The following is a 15,127-nucleotide window of genomic DNA, read 5'->3' on the forward strand; positions in this document are numbered from 1 at the left end:
ATATAAAGATGCAATTTGAATTCCATGAAAATTTGAATTTACATTTGAATCTGAAGTTAGATTTGCGATTGACTTGAGATGTGATCATATCAAAGTCAACCAGCAACGTACCTCTGTAGCTGAGAGCGAGTTGCCCATGGCAACGTGGATGATGATAGAGACCACTGCGGCCAGGCTTGGAACCACGGGGATGATGGAGATGCTAAAACTCTGGAGGATGCCCGCCCTCTCCAGAAACCCACACTCCCTCTCTCGTACGGCTATGTGGTGGAGAGATAGACAAATGGATAGATGAACAGATATTTAGATAGATAGATAGATAGATAGATAGAGATATAGATAGATATACAAATAGATGGATAGATAGATAGATAGATAAAAATATATATAGTACATAGATAGAGATAAACAGATATGGAGATAGATAGATATACATATAGATGGATAGATAGAAATATATGGATATATAGATAAATAGATATTAGAAAGACAAATGAATAGATACATAGATACATAGATAGATAGATAGTAGGTAGGAGAGAGAGAAAGAGAGAGAAAAAAAAAGGGAGAGAAAAGCGCTGAGGCTTGCCTTCTAACGAATTCGACAGTTGTGTATGTTGATGGAATGTCAAATCTCATGGTAATGATTTTTAGATATTCTAAAAGACTCTATGGTGAACATCCTTCTAACAAGCGGAAATCCACTTAATAGATTCACAGCGTCTCATTCATTTAATTTCAGTCCATTTCATTTTCATTTCATTTCGTTTCATTTCCAACAAAACCAAACATTATGATAACACAATATCAATACAAAGCAATAATGAAGAAAATACCGTGAATTAGATAAAATATTCTTCGCATCACCTTCTGGAGATTTAAAATAAAAATTGATGGAAAATGAACGAGACGTCTCTTCCATCCGCATGTTGTACCCTGGGGACTTGTATTCTTTCATCTGGTGTCGAATGCCGTAGCAAAAGATGGACGTATGAACTGTGCTAAATCCTACCCTTGGAAATCAACTGTGATACAAAGGATTTTCTCGAATGGTACTTTCTAACAATCAACGTGTCGGTCCCGATTAGCATTGAGTCTCAGTATTAATCGACGTTCCAGAGCATTTGAGGGTTAACAACTGGTCTTGAAATAAGAGAAAAAAAAAAGTATAAAGCTGGTTCCATCTTACCGGCAATTGCTTTTCCGAATGGCTTCTCCCAGGCATACATCTTGATGAGTTTGATAAAGGTCAGAATCTCATTCATCTTCTGCACTCTGAGGTCAACAATCCATATGCACTTCATTCGGACGATAGAGATTAACCTTCCAGTAAGAGTCTGCAAATTGGCAACGCGGCACCAAGTAACACAAAGTAATATAATATCAATCAATTTTGTTTTCTTTTTTTTCGGTGGCACCACACTAAGTATATTTATATGCCATTAAAGGTTACTGTGTGGAAACACAGGGAGTCTATTACATATGCATTTAGAAAAGACTTTACGGCATGAAAAAAAAAGCTAAATGCATTCATATATACGGCGGAAATAAGCCCTCAGCTTGTCATTAGCAAATCTGGGACACGGAACGAAACTAAAGAAGTTATTTTGCTCATTCAATGTTTCTGGAGCTAACTGGGTAGAAAGATGGACTTAAAGGCACCTTTTTCTTTATATTTGTTAATCAACGTGGTCTGTTTCTAATACACAAAATACTTGAAATGATTAACAAATCAACCTGACGAGCCTTTTACGAAGCAATATTCACTGGCTTTGGTAGCGACTACAAAGCACTTTCTGTAACCGTGTGGAATGCGATCATTAATCGCACTATTACGGGTATAAATGAATATGGTTAATGGCGCACGCTGTTTGTACGCCGACATGGAACAGCTCGCATAGAGTGAAGATGGACTAACCGTGAGCGGAACGAAGATGAGATAGGTGATGATGACGCCGATGAGAGCTCCAACTCCGATAATGAGCTGGACGGCGACCAGAGCGGCAACCAGGACGACGGCGGAGGAGATGATGAAGTTTCCCATCAGGCAGACGTCATAGAGACGTTGACTGTCATTGGCGCACACGTTGACGATCTGCACAGAGATAGATAGATAAATAGAAAGAACGAAAGAAAGAAAGAAATATTGATAGATAGATAGAAAGATAGATAGATAGACGGATAGATAAATAGATTGATAGGTAGATTGATAGGTAGATTGATGGGTAGATGGATAAGTAGATTGATAGGTAGATGGATATACATAGATAGATAGATAGAAAGATTGATAGAAAGATAGATTGATAGGTAGGTAGATAGATAGGTTGATAGACAGATAGATAGATAGATAGATAGATTGAAATGGGGAGGAGAGAGAGAGAGAGAGAGAGCGGGAGAGCAGTGGAATGATTTAATGGCTACGCATTTTTTGCTAGACATCCTCAAATCGTTCCAGCAACTCACAAACCTGATTGATTCCTGAGGCCTTTGTGTGTTTATAACCTCCTTCCACGCTTACAATGCCAGAGTGGGCTTAAACATGTAACGCATTAGTCTCTAGGCATCTCGAGGGCATCTTGAAGAATCAAATATCAAACTTGACATTAAAAAAATGCCAACAGCCACTATGGAAACAAGTTTTTCTGCTTCAATTCTACAACTATCACCACTTCTACTACTACTGCTTCTACTCCTATTACTACTGCAAATGCTCGTAAAGGGTTCAAGGAATTACATTTCTGTTTATTAATGATGCTCAAATCATTGATTAAAGTGACTGTAATTAAAGTGACAAAATAATCATATCAATTATCACGATATTCGTTGTAAGCATTGTTACTATTATCGTTTACAATCACGGTCAATATAAGACCCGGTGGCGTGGGGAGACAAGGTTGGCTCGATTGAATCGATCTTCATTTGCTGCTCACTAAGGAACAGTCGAAAACCACGTCTAGCGCAGGCCTGTTAGAATAGGATTGCATGTCAGCGAAAATGTACATCGAAGCGTACGCTCAACGGCAACGTTCGACTCCACTCGGGATTTTCGGCTGTGTGCGTGTGTATGCCTACATAATTATAAGGATTAGAGTATACGAAAATAAAAATTGAAATTAAAATATTGAAAAGCTTTACACAATTCATATCGCGGATTTCCAATATTTCTGTTGAGTCGAGCCAATTTCCTATCACATGGTTTCCCCACGTTGCATGGTGATAATGATAATTTTACGGCAGAAAGAAAAATATAATGAATGTTTCTGCAAATTGTGACCAGGTTGCTCAAGTAATCCTAATATTTACCTCTCCAACACTGTGATCCTTTAGACTGCGGAGATTAGCCAGCCTACGGAACGCAAGGGTGAGCGTCCCGCTCCGCAGCCGTGTGGCTGTCCGGCAGCAGTACGCCCAGAAGAAGACATCGCCGCTGATCCTGATCATACTGAGCAGAAAGATGCCGAGAACGAGTAGGAGTCCCTCGACGAGGTCGTCGTCTTCCCGCTCCACGTAGCGAAGTAACCTCTGAACGAGCACGGCCTGAAATCGAAGCATACAGAGCGCTCGTGATCGTAGACCGTGTCGTGCAGATGATAATAATATTATCGGACTTACATAAATATCTTCAAAAGATCATTTCTACTCATTGATGTGTATGAATTTACGTATATGTTTTCCCTGTAGATCTGGTGACGAACTACTAAATCCACTCAAAATGTCTTGTTCTTACGATACATTGCAATACCGATACTTTTGGTCCAGTTTGTACACACGCAGCCTAGGACAAGCCCTATGGTTGTAAAGAACATTATTTGCTGTAAAGGCATGCACACAATCTGACGAGATATCATACATTGTGTAGCTAACTGTTATTCAATTTGTTTGTTCGCTTACTTTTCCAAGCCCTACCCCCACACAATTGTGACTTCAAACTGTAAATTTGTTTTTGTAGTTGGTAAGGTATTGCTAAAATTTCGAGTTTCTCTGCCCCTTCGGTTGGTTAAAAAAAAATGGCTTCCACTTCTTCCCTCTATCGCGAATTTATATCTTCTTTATTTTGTCCAGTTTATTTTTCTTTGTTCATTTTTACGGCATTGGTTGCCATGAAAAAGTCGAAAAGTCGTTTTCTGAGCATTTTTCAGTATTGGTATCTTAAAGAAAGTTACCCTTCTAGATAACCAGACTTTCAAACTGAATCTACTACGCTATATACATGATAACCCTACCAGAAAATTCACCCTTCTGATAGTTTCAGTTTTACTCCACTTAACGAAGTCACGTGGGATACAAAAGGGAATTCCCCTGTTTGATAACAGACTGGCACGCGGCAACAACAACAAAGGGTCGCCTCCGTCTCGACGGGTCAACGCACTTACCGAGATCACGAAGGAACTCATGGTTGCGAGGACGAGGACGAAGATGGAGAAAATCTGTCGCGTCCGGACGAACCGGAAGGCGACACTGGCTAGAGAAGCGCCCTCTTCGCCCTTCTTGTCCACTTCTTCCTGCCAGAATTTCTCGAATCTGCAATAAAGACACACCTCGTCAAGTTTATGGCATGTACAGCTATCGTGTAGTTGAACCGAGCAGAAAATCACATCAGAATTATGAATAGGCCGTACATATTCAACTGCAATTGACGCCAATTGAGAAGGGTAAATTTTAAGCAATGATTATCCGGAAATTCCGACTTAATATAATAATAACAACAACAATAATAATGATATCAATATACAAAGCTCAAAATCTATTTCTTCTGCGCCGCAAAAGCTTCCGATATACTCTGATATGTTCTGATATATGCTAACTTTGCATCGACATCAGCCAAGTGTTCAGTCTCGAAACATTTGTCACATTTCCAATACAACTAGGAAGAGATTTTCATTTTTTTTTTAACGTGTGCAAAAGCAATGATCAATATAATATAACTTTTTTAGTGACTAATAACGTATATTTCGGGCTTCACCATGGACGATATCCCAGATCATTATTATTGCAGCGTCGTGACCATCGTGATATCAAAACGGTTATTTTTTCATCACCATCAGTATCATCATGTTTATCATAATTGAACTCGGTGTCATTATCAGCGAGCATATTCATAGCTGTTTTTGTTGTCACCATCCTCCTCATTATCATCATCATCACCATCATCATCATGATCTTCATCATCATCATCATCATCATCATCATCGTCATCATCGTCATCGTCATCATCGTCATCATCGTCATCATCGTCATCATCGTCTTCATCGTCATCATCGTCATCATCATCCTTATCCCACTCATTATCATCGTCATCCTACTCATCATCTCGTCGTCATCATCGTTTTCGTAGTCTCACCGGTCCCCGTTGTAATCGCCTCTGTCGTAATCCGACATCGTCCAGAGGTCGACGTATTCCAACGCCCTCTTCCTCGCCTTATAGAAGAGCGGTGAGAGCCATGACAACCAGACGAATGAGATCAGCCCCGTGTGGTCCAACGGAGAGTATTGCTCCTTTCTAAGACAATCACGACACAAACGGTTATCGGTGGAGAATTAGCATGATTAATGATTTCCAATCTATCTCGCTTAAAAATCACAGAACAAATGTATTGAGAAAGAGAAATATAATTATACAAATGGAATATATTCAGAGCGGTTATCTTGAAGGGAAAAGTTCTTGAAGATATGGATAAGGAAATAAGCTGACACATTGACTTCTCAGTGGCAAAGTAGACCCTCAACAAAGAAACAAAAAACAAAGAACAAACAAAATTGAAAAGACACAAATCGCAACAGGGGGAAGGGTGGACGTTCTTTGTAAGTAGGCAGAAAAGACAGGCGGGGAACTCGACATTTTACGAATATTGTAACAACAAAGTCAATTCACATAGAGCACATCTTACATTTAAATGAAAAGACATAACATTGCGAAAACAAATCACCAAAGCCACGGCATCGTTGACTTTTGTGACACTTGTTTGTGCTTAAACGTTTGGGGAAACACCTTTCCATAATGTGACACAGGGTAAGATAAATTCGGCACATAGCGCACTAATATTCTGTGTAAAATGATGTGTACTCCCGTTGAAAATTGTGACAGAAATATGTAAAAAACATAGTAATTAAGCACAATGAGAAAAATACCATTTTGGTAGGAGAGAAGGTATGATCAAGAAAGGAACATGACACAAATTATTACACTATATGAATTCTTAATGAGAATGAGATCACAAAACATATTGCCATGTCATAATGGGTGTTAGACTATAAAGAACGCTGAATTCGCAATTATATCACATCGTGTCAAGATTGTGAATGCCACAGATTCAGGGGTATAAGTTATCATATTTTGTTGTTGATGATGCTGTTGTTGTTGTACTCTCTATGTAAGGGTCAAAGACCAACATCACTCCACGGATTCAAGTTCACAAGTGAGCTTATCATGTTTAGACTGTGCCAATATCCATTGTATAAACAGCATTAGGTTATGGTGGAGGAGGAAGTACAGAAATGATAACAAAGTAACGAGATATTTTGGGTTTGTGGTTGTTATAAAAAAGACGACTTTGCGATTGTCGTCTAGACCTGATATCAGATGTATAGCCTGGACAGAAAACCTCTTCACACAAAAGTATCAGTGTTTGCAATGCAAAAATGTGATTCTCTTTAAACATCCGCAAAAATCCTCATTCGGAAGCAAGCGACACATTTTATACCTCGGAACTGCACATGCCCAAACAATATGACCGGAGCATGACCTCTCAATCATCCTCACCGGATAATGAAAAAACAAAAACAAAAGCAAAACAAAAACCACAACAAACAGACTTTTGCTGGCGTGGTGTTGGTACACACTTGCATGCACACTTTATTTTATTATTATGTTTTCCTCACGGAAAGTGTTCTTCAGGGCGATAAGAGCTACATGTATTTCTTTTTGTTTTGTTTTTTACTGGCCGTGGCATAGATTATCTAGGCAGACAATGTTTAAACATCCGCATCGGAACATGATCGTGATTCAGATTCATTTATTGTCCATACAGGATTTTTTGTTGTTGTTGGTATATACACATAGGAATATCTACATACATACATACATACATACATATATTCATGTACATACAGTATACACATATGAATAAATACAATTTTCAATATATATGATATTATACAAGCATAATTCATACTCCCAAAAATGATTGAGATTTCAACAATGATTGTATCGCGATGCCTCTTTAAGTCAACTTGGACATTAAATGGTATTTCCACTTTTACATTGATCATTAATCTCTGACTTACGTTGGTTTTAGTCTGACTGGAATGAAGAGTTTCATGCTCGGTCCATACTTGAAGCCCGAGCTCGAGCCGTACTTGAGGTAGTCTTTATGGTCGTCCTGATCGTCGTCCTCCTCGCCGTACCGAGATCTCGCCCCGAGCACCGTCGGCTCGCCCATCGCAGCGAATGTCACGGCAGCTGTCGAGTTCCCCAGAGCTGACGGGGTTCAGAGCAGAGAAAGAGAGAGTTTTTGCTGTTTTTTTATTTCCGTATTAATACAATCCGTATATTTAAATTCATTAATTTTCAATTTCCAGCAGAAACAGACATCTTACAGATATTGAATAAATAGATCACAAAATTACATCAAAATGTAGAATAAAAGATAAGGAGGGACAGGGAGAAGGGGTGAGGGAGGGGTGGGGAGATGGGGAAATGGAGTTTTTCTATAAAGGAGCGTTTCATATTATGGTAAGGGTGTTTAGAAAGGCATCTTGACTATCTTAAACAGTCGTAACAATACGCGTGAGGAGAACAAACTCACAAACAAATACACATCTCTCACCATCGTAAATCTGTATATCTCTCGCTATCTCTCTATGTATATTATACTTATATTTATCTATCTATCTATTTACCTATCTATCTATCTATCTATCTATCTATCTATCCATCTATCTATCTACCTCTATCTATCTGTCTGTCTATCTATCTATCTATCTATCTATCTATCTATCTATCTATCTATCTATCTATCTATCTACCTGCCTACATACCTATCGAGTTATCCATCCCTCAATCTGTATCTATCATTTATCTTTACAATTTATCTCTAATTCTATTTATCTATTCATTTACCTACTTATCTATCGATCTATCTATCAGTGTTTCTGGGAATACATTCTCTTTGTCTGTGAACACTTTGGCGACAAACAAAAGATCTATCATTGATGCTGATGACAAAAATAATGGTAACCGACAATCTATCTAGTCTCAACAAGATGCAAACAACAAAAATACATTGTTCACTTACATATTGCAAAATATTTGAAAGTAGAGCCAATATACTTAAAGATACACACGCAACACACACTCACGTGCGCAAACTAGAAGCAGACATACTAATTAACTATTTGTCTTCTTTCACTCTTCCATTAAGATGTTTCTGATCTTACATCGTTATTTAAAGCCACCGCACCAGTGAACTCCATTTCTTATTCTTTGTCAGTTGCTATTTTTTTTTCTTTTGTTGGCAAGAAGATCTGAGTTGTTATGGTATAGAATAAAAGTACTTTGCTATGAAGTCGTTTCACTTGATTGCGTAATGTGGTTACAATGTCACTGTGCATGACATTTTGATTTTACATTTTGTCTTTTCATATTTATCATCCTCCCCAAAAAAATAAGGATATAAATCACAGTCAAAGTTAAGGCTTGCGTCTATAAACTTGAATTTACTCGGTCTTCTGCGCTAAGCGTGGCAGACAGGCGGAAGAAAACACAACAGTCAATTAGGCGAAATATGAGTAATTTTAGGGATTAGCTGGTAGGTATTGACATCAGCACGAGATCTCCTGACGAGTTGATTGTTTTATAATATATGCTAAAATCCAGTCAGGATCCTGAAACCCAATATCGCTGAAAAAAAAAATGTTGAGAAGGGAAGATAAAAAAAATCATCTTGTCGCAATCATACCTACTGAACTACCCGAATTACAACCTAGCACTTAAAGTGATTTTCACTGACAAATTTGCTGTCACCCAGTCAGATGCAAGGATTTCACTGCCATAGAAAAGTTGTCAGTGACTCACAATATTCGTGAAAATCTGCCCTAAAAGCAAATCATCTTGGAAATTTAATGTCAGTGTTGTTATGAGTGTTACGGTAGAACAATCGCGAGCGTGTCATCTTAACAGGTTGTCTCCGAAGCATACAGTAATTCTCAGCAAACTCAATGCCTGGTATACCCACAAACAGCAAGTTACAGTCCTTCTAAATCACCCTCTTGTCTACAAACTCTGCCCTTAGAGGCTCTGGCAATGAAGTATCAAATCTCTTTGACTATAGCAAGGAGGTATACCTCCTTACTTTGGTATTGTACAACAGTGAAACACTTTCTTTTCGTCTGTTTCTTTGGTTACAATATCGTTTAAAAAATTGAATACCTGATTATATCAATGCACCAGGTCTAAATTGGGCTTTCATCCTTGGATATCTCTAGCGAAGTATCAATGCATATATATATATATATATATATATATATATATCCATTTAAAATGACTATTTAACATTTCAATTAGTATTCATGTCATTCTCATAACCGAAAGTAGAATATATTAGTATTTTATTTTCTCAAAATTTACTCACATAGACTTAGGTATTTCTTACATTGAATTTGAACTGAATTGAATTGAATTGAATATTGAATTGAGTTGGACATTAAGGTATTCAATTTTGCATCATCTTCAGGAGAACGTCAAAAGCAATAGCCGGGTTCACACGTACACCAATTAGCGGGATACAAATCTCGAGATTTGCATCGCGATCGTCATCCCGCTATTTTGTACGTGTGAACCCGGCTAATGAGTTGGCAGAATCTATTCAAAGAAATTCCGTGACGTCAGTGTAAAACCGGACAGAGAAAATTCCTGGTAGTAAAGGCGCAGGTATAATGGTAACAGGTGGTGAAAATTGACTTTCTTCTCCAGTAGAATAAAATATGAGAAAAAAGAGAGAGAAAGGGGATGGGAAAGAGGGGGGGGGGGGGGCAGAGAGACGGCGGGAGAGGGAGGAAGGCAGGGAGAGAGGGAGAGAGAGATAGAAAGAAAGAGAGAGAGAGAGAGAACCCACTATATATATTACCTATACAGCTACTCGCGTCCCCTCATTACACCCTTTTTTCTGTCTCTGTAATAACTCACTGTTTTGTTTTCTTACCGTGTCTGTCACACTTAGTACAGACCATGGAGTAAATAAATGTTAAACGTTAATCTTAGATTTCATTGTAATGTACATGTAGGTAAATACACAAAAATAAAATATAAAAGCAAAATGTATGTAAACTGTCATTGCAACAGAACTAAATTCAGTGCACCCCGTTAAAACGAACACATTTATAACGAAATTTTCGTTACAACGAAGTAAAAGAGAAAAGAAAATGAATGCCCCAGAAGTATCACCTATATATTTCTTTATATAAATTACTGTTCCGACATAACGAAAGTTCGATGTAATGGAAGAAAACTGCCGGTCCCGAAGACTACCGGGAGTCGCCTGTATACGGCAAAATTTATTCAAAGTCTACTGTGACTAGTATCGCTGTGTTTATCACCATAGTGACGCCAAAATTGTGTATCTGGTTTACCTGCTTGCTCTTCTGTGGTCGGGATGTGATCTGTTGAATCTAGTCTTCTCATTCCCACGAGCTGGACATCAGGATCTAATCAGAAGAAATCATGATATGCAAGCTTGAGACTAATTTGAGATATAGAAAGTGGAAAGAATCTGTGCTTTCCTATTCCCCTTCTCCCCCCACCCCCGAAAAAAATACAAAGATAACGTCAACAGCAAGCATTTCATCCCTTTTATCATCACCAGCAATTATCAGTTTCACTATAGGTAATTATTCAAAGAACGAAGAAATATCTGCAATGTGATTGGTTGAGAGCTAATTGTATGCAGTCAGCTCGTATCTACACTGATCAAATTAATTTACTGGGTTCGGTAGAAATTTGATGCGCCCTACTATGAATCAGCTTTATGTGTTTGGTAATGGGTGTAATTGATCAGCTAATTTTCTCTTTCGATGTGATCAACCTTCTTTCTGTCATAGTGTCTACTATGGGTTGGTGTCATATCGAAAGTGAAAATGTCAGAGGTAACGAAATATCACATAGAATCACAATATTTGATCTGATATTACGTAAGATTCTTATTAATTCAATTCAAAGGTTTTATTTTCACTTCTTTCAACAGAATGTAGCAAAATATATCGCTGTGCTTTGCACTTCTGACTTTTTTTTGGGAGATTTTTTAACCTCTGACAGCTTTTGCTCCTTGCAACTGGATATCTTTAAAAAAAAAAATTGGCAAGATTTCAAATTGGCAACATATGATGCCTGGGTCCTGTTGCAAATATGTTCAGATCAAACATAAGTCAGAATATCAAACATAGGTTTCTGAATACTCAGTTCTGATTGGCTGATACCAGACTTTATGTTTGACATCATCTTCTTATGCAACAGGGTCTAGGTATATCATTATCATCATCTCATCATTACTATGACTGCCACCCATAATAAGGTTTTACGAAATGGTTGAGTAAGTGGTGCAAAAGAAAACTGTCTTGTCTTCTTGCTCGTCCCCTATTTTTTCTCCTGTTTTTAGATATTTTAGTCCATGTTTTGCCTTCAAGGAGCATCTCGGCCTTGTTAGAATATGATATAAAAAGGATGTTTGGTAGAGGAAAACATAACTCTGCTATCCATGGTTTGAAAACGAAGGACGGAACACTCACATGGTGCTAAATACAGCACTTGAGCTAGGTCGTCCGTGTGCGCGCCAGTACTCTTTGCTAATGATTAACCCTTGTGACAGTATGGTTCACGCCACGAGGGGACACTCAGCAGAAAATTAATGGGACACATTTATGGTAACTGTTTAACACATGAGAGGCGCTACGACAAACGGGTAGAAAACATGTCTGTATGATTTCTCGATCGCGAAGAAGGGTTGTGTATCATTTCATTTCATTTAATTTCATTGATTTCATTTTTTTTTTCAGTTTCCACACAAATCATACAGTGTTGTATTTGTAACATACATCCAGAGATCACTGAAAAGTAACATATTTGTAAATTCAGTATATATAGTATCGACAGCGATACAAAGTGACAAATAGTACCATTATGGTTGCGATTGTTCCCTATATCCAAGAATATATTCCTTTTCAAATTTACCTTGCTTATGCTTCGAGAGATTCTCTGCAGAATCTACTCTCCTCATACCGATTAGCTCAACATTCGCCGAGTCAGCTGCAAGGAAAAAAAAAAACAACAACAAACGGAATTGGTTAGGTGAAAGCATTCTTTTTGTGTGTTTTTCTGTTAAACACTGAGTTTACATTCGGCTGATTTACGATGTCATCACCTAGCAATTAATGGGATGATCAATTCTAAACCGTATGGTCTGACGTGCCAATAATGACTGCAGTTTTCCTGACACAGTAACCGCTACATGTAAGTATTATATAAGAAATCCACTGACAATTAGTTTCGTAAATCAAGTGCCCATTGTTCACGAACTACTCAATAGCTTCTGGATGATACTAAGTGACAAATGATATACTGGTATTTAATCATACATCAAAGGTGACACAAGAGGCAATATAATTGTTTTCCTTTTTAAATGGGGACTGTTACTACGCTAGCAAGTTGCGTATACTGTATGGTATGCGCTATCGTGCAAATAATACAGTACAGTATGTCCCCCCCCCCCCCCCACAAAAAAAAATCGGATTTTCGCATTGATAACTCCCAATATGTTTAAACTGTCCAAATACTACTTCAAGGTCTTAGAATATAATATCTTTGCTGCATTTTGCAGAAAACCCCATTCATTTTGGTTAAATGTTCACAGAGAAATGTGGATTGTTGTAAAGCATGTCATGGGTCTGATTCTTCAGCACTTGGATGCTCTTGTGAACGCAATGGACAGAGTTCGGAGGGAAGGGATTCCAGACATGCTCCACAAAACTCCTCATTTCTCTTCGGCCACTGAAGCAAATCGGATGGGGTTTTCTGTAAGATGTGGGCAATCAGTTATAGTTTCATACCCTGAAATTGTATTTGGATTGATTCACTGTTTTTAAAGTTATCATTACGGAGGGTCCCGTTGTATTTTTTTTTTCGGGGGGGGGGGGGGGAGGGGAACATAAGGTACACTGTATTTGGCTCTTTCGGAGCTCATCAGCAAGCACGTCATGGAACATGATAAGTACCACAGTCGAGCCAGCTGTCATCGCGGTTGTATGTGCTGCGGCGGGAGACTGTTCCCGCCTTTTACACGGAGGTGGAGACGGCAGACTCAGTTTCCTAGCAACACAACAGCTGCATATGAGTTGCTGTACATCTCAAACTTGAGAGGTCTTGTGTGGCTTTTAACCAATCAGGTCTCACAGACCGCATATCTGTTGTTTTGACGGTGTATCTGTCAATTGTAAATTTTAGTGTTCATTGCTCTAGCACTTCATAAAAGTTGAATAAAAATCCATCATCCACTTGAACTATACTGTTGTCCGTTTCGGTTTTGTGGAGGTTACTAAATTTTAAAAACACCAAATACCCCTCCATATCTATTACCAATTTTCAGACAAAAATCATGTCTAGCGAAATAATAACCAAGCGCGTTGTAGCTCCGTGGTGCAACTATACAAATTTTATAGAAGAAACAGGTAATACTCGTCACACTCAAAAGCACTACTGGTGTTTAGAGTTTTTGAAGGAGATAAGGCCAAAAGACTACGTCATCGGGGCAGAAAGACGGTACTAGAAATTACAGGAACAAAAGAACAACAATTGATTTATGATATCTATATCTGCACACAAGCTATTCAACAAAATACACAACAATCCCTTCTGGTGTATGGAATTTCTAACATGATTGATGTCCAAGACGTTCTTACCAGGTTGCTTGTCGGTTTCATGGTTTTTATCGTCTGCGTCAGGCCTCCTCGTGTTCACAAGCGCCACTTCGCCATCGCGCTCCTTATTATCACGGTCGTCCGGTCTATCCGCCATCTTGTCGTGCCTAATCAAGAGCAACGAGGGAGAAGTGAGGAGGGAAGAAGAACGTAAATTTACCGGCTTTAATGTAAACATCCGCGCTAGCTCTGGACGCTTTTACAATTAAAGGCTGTGTCAAGCATTTCGTCCATCCATCCATCCACCACACACACGGATGCTACACAGCAACGATCTGCGTTAGATCAGGGAGGTGAGAGAAAACCTCCCTGGTTAGATCAGCACAGCAGGTCAGACCAGGGAGGTGGAAGAGTCTCTTCCACCTAGCTCCCTGGTCAGACTGAGAGTAGAGAAGTGACTGATTAGCTGTTGGTACTTAACAATCATCTTGTCTTTATATTCTGCGGTAGATATTTAGGGTCTTGGTCGATCCATAGATGAACAATGGGGTGATACATACGACGGGATACAGAATATATGCGAGGGGAACAAATGATTGTCTGCCAAGGTCTTAGGGAAGGTAGAATTATTTTCGCGCAGTCCATGAGAAAGGGTGAGGAAAATCAAATGTAGGCCTAAAATTATGCAAGCAAGCTCCACACGTATTACATAAGCAGTTGAGAAGCCATATTAAAGAATGCACCTTAAAGCTTCTTCTCTAAAAAAAAATAGAACCAAACCAAGCCAAACAAAACAGCAATGCTTGATCGCAGAGAAAAGACCAATAATTGTTGACATCCGCGACGTTCGTTACAGAGATGGTAAACATGAACACATTTTGTTGATATATACACGTATGTCATGGCTACATTATACTGATGATGCGTAATAGACACCGATGACCTCCACTTTCCAAATATTTTGAGCGCAAACGTGAAGAGACACTACATGAACTCGAAACAACTGTAACAATCTCCTACTGAAGATGTCAATTGAACGCCACAGACAAAACACTTTCTCGGAGTGCGACTCGGAATTCATACAAGCTCGAGAAGTCGTACAAGCTCCACCCGGAGTTTTGTTCACTTCCAGTCACCAGTGTGGAAAGGGAACCTGAATACACTAATTCGTGTATACAAAGCAACTGTCAGCACTCATTTGCTTATGATGTAACAGCCGGAGGTT

At 38.7% G+C, this 15,127-nt stretch overlaps 1 protein-coding gene across 1 annotated transcript in view; it reads right to left on the reverse strand.

The window, feature by feature from the left end:
- LOC139740395 (ATP-binding cassette sub-family C member 5-like) overlaps window positions 1-15,127 on the reverse strand; it is a 50,054-nt gene that overhangs the window by 19,858 nt on the left and 15,069 nt on the right. The window contains exons 2-11 of the mRNA XM_071650987.1: window positions 13,945-14,069; window positions 12,221-12,295; window positions 10,627-10,701; window positions 7,285-7,477; window positions 5,342-5,500; window positions 4,374-4,521; window positions 3,304-3,537; window positions 1,919-2,095; window positions 1,190-1,337; window positions 112-260 (exon numbers count right to left, since the gene is read on the reverse strand). Of these exons, the coding sequence (XP_071507088.1) occupies window positions 112-260; window positions 1,190-1,337; window positions 1,919-2,095; window positions 3,304-3,537; window positions 4,374-4,521; window positions 5,342-5,500; window positions 7,285-7,477; window positions 10,627-10,701; window positions 12,221-12,295; window positions 13,945-14,059 (1,473 nt within the window). The 5' untranslated portion in view covers window positions 14,060-14,069. The remainder of the gene's footprint in view (window positions 1-111; window positions 261-1,189; window positions 1,338-1,918; window positions 2,096-3,303; window positions 3,538-4,373; window positions 4,522-5,341; window positions 5,501-7,284; window positions 7,478-10,626; window positions 10,702-12,220; window positions 12,296-13,944; window positions 14,070-15,127) is intronic.

The sequence above is a fragment of the Diadema antillarum genome, unplaced genomic scaffold (assembly GCF_040938485.1).
Source record: "Diadema antillarum isolate AM-2024a unplaced genomic scaffold, OU_Dant_1.0 seq00000853_RagTag, whole genome shotgun sequence".
Classification (NCBI taxonomy): Eukaryota; Metazoa; Echinodermata; class Echinoidea; order Diadematoida; family Diadematidae; genus Diadema; species Diadema antillarum.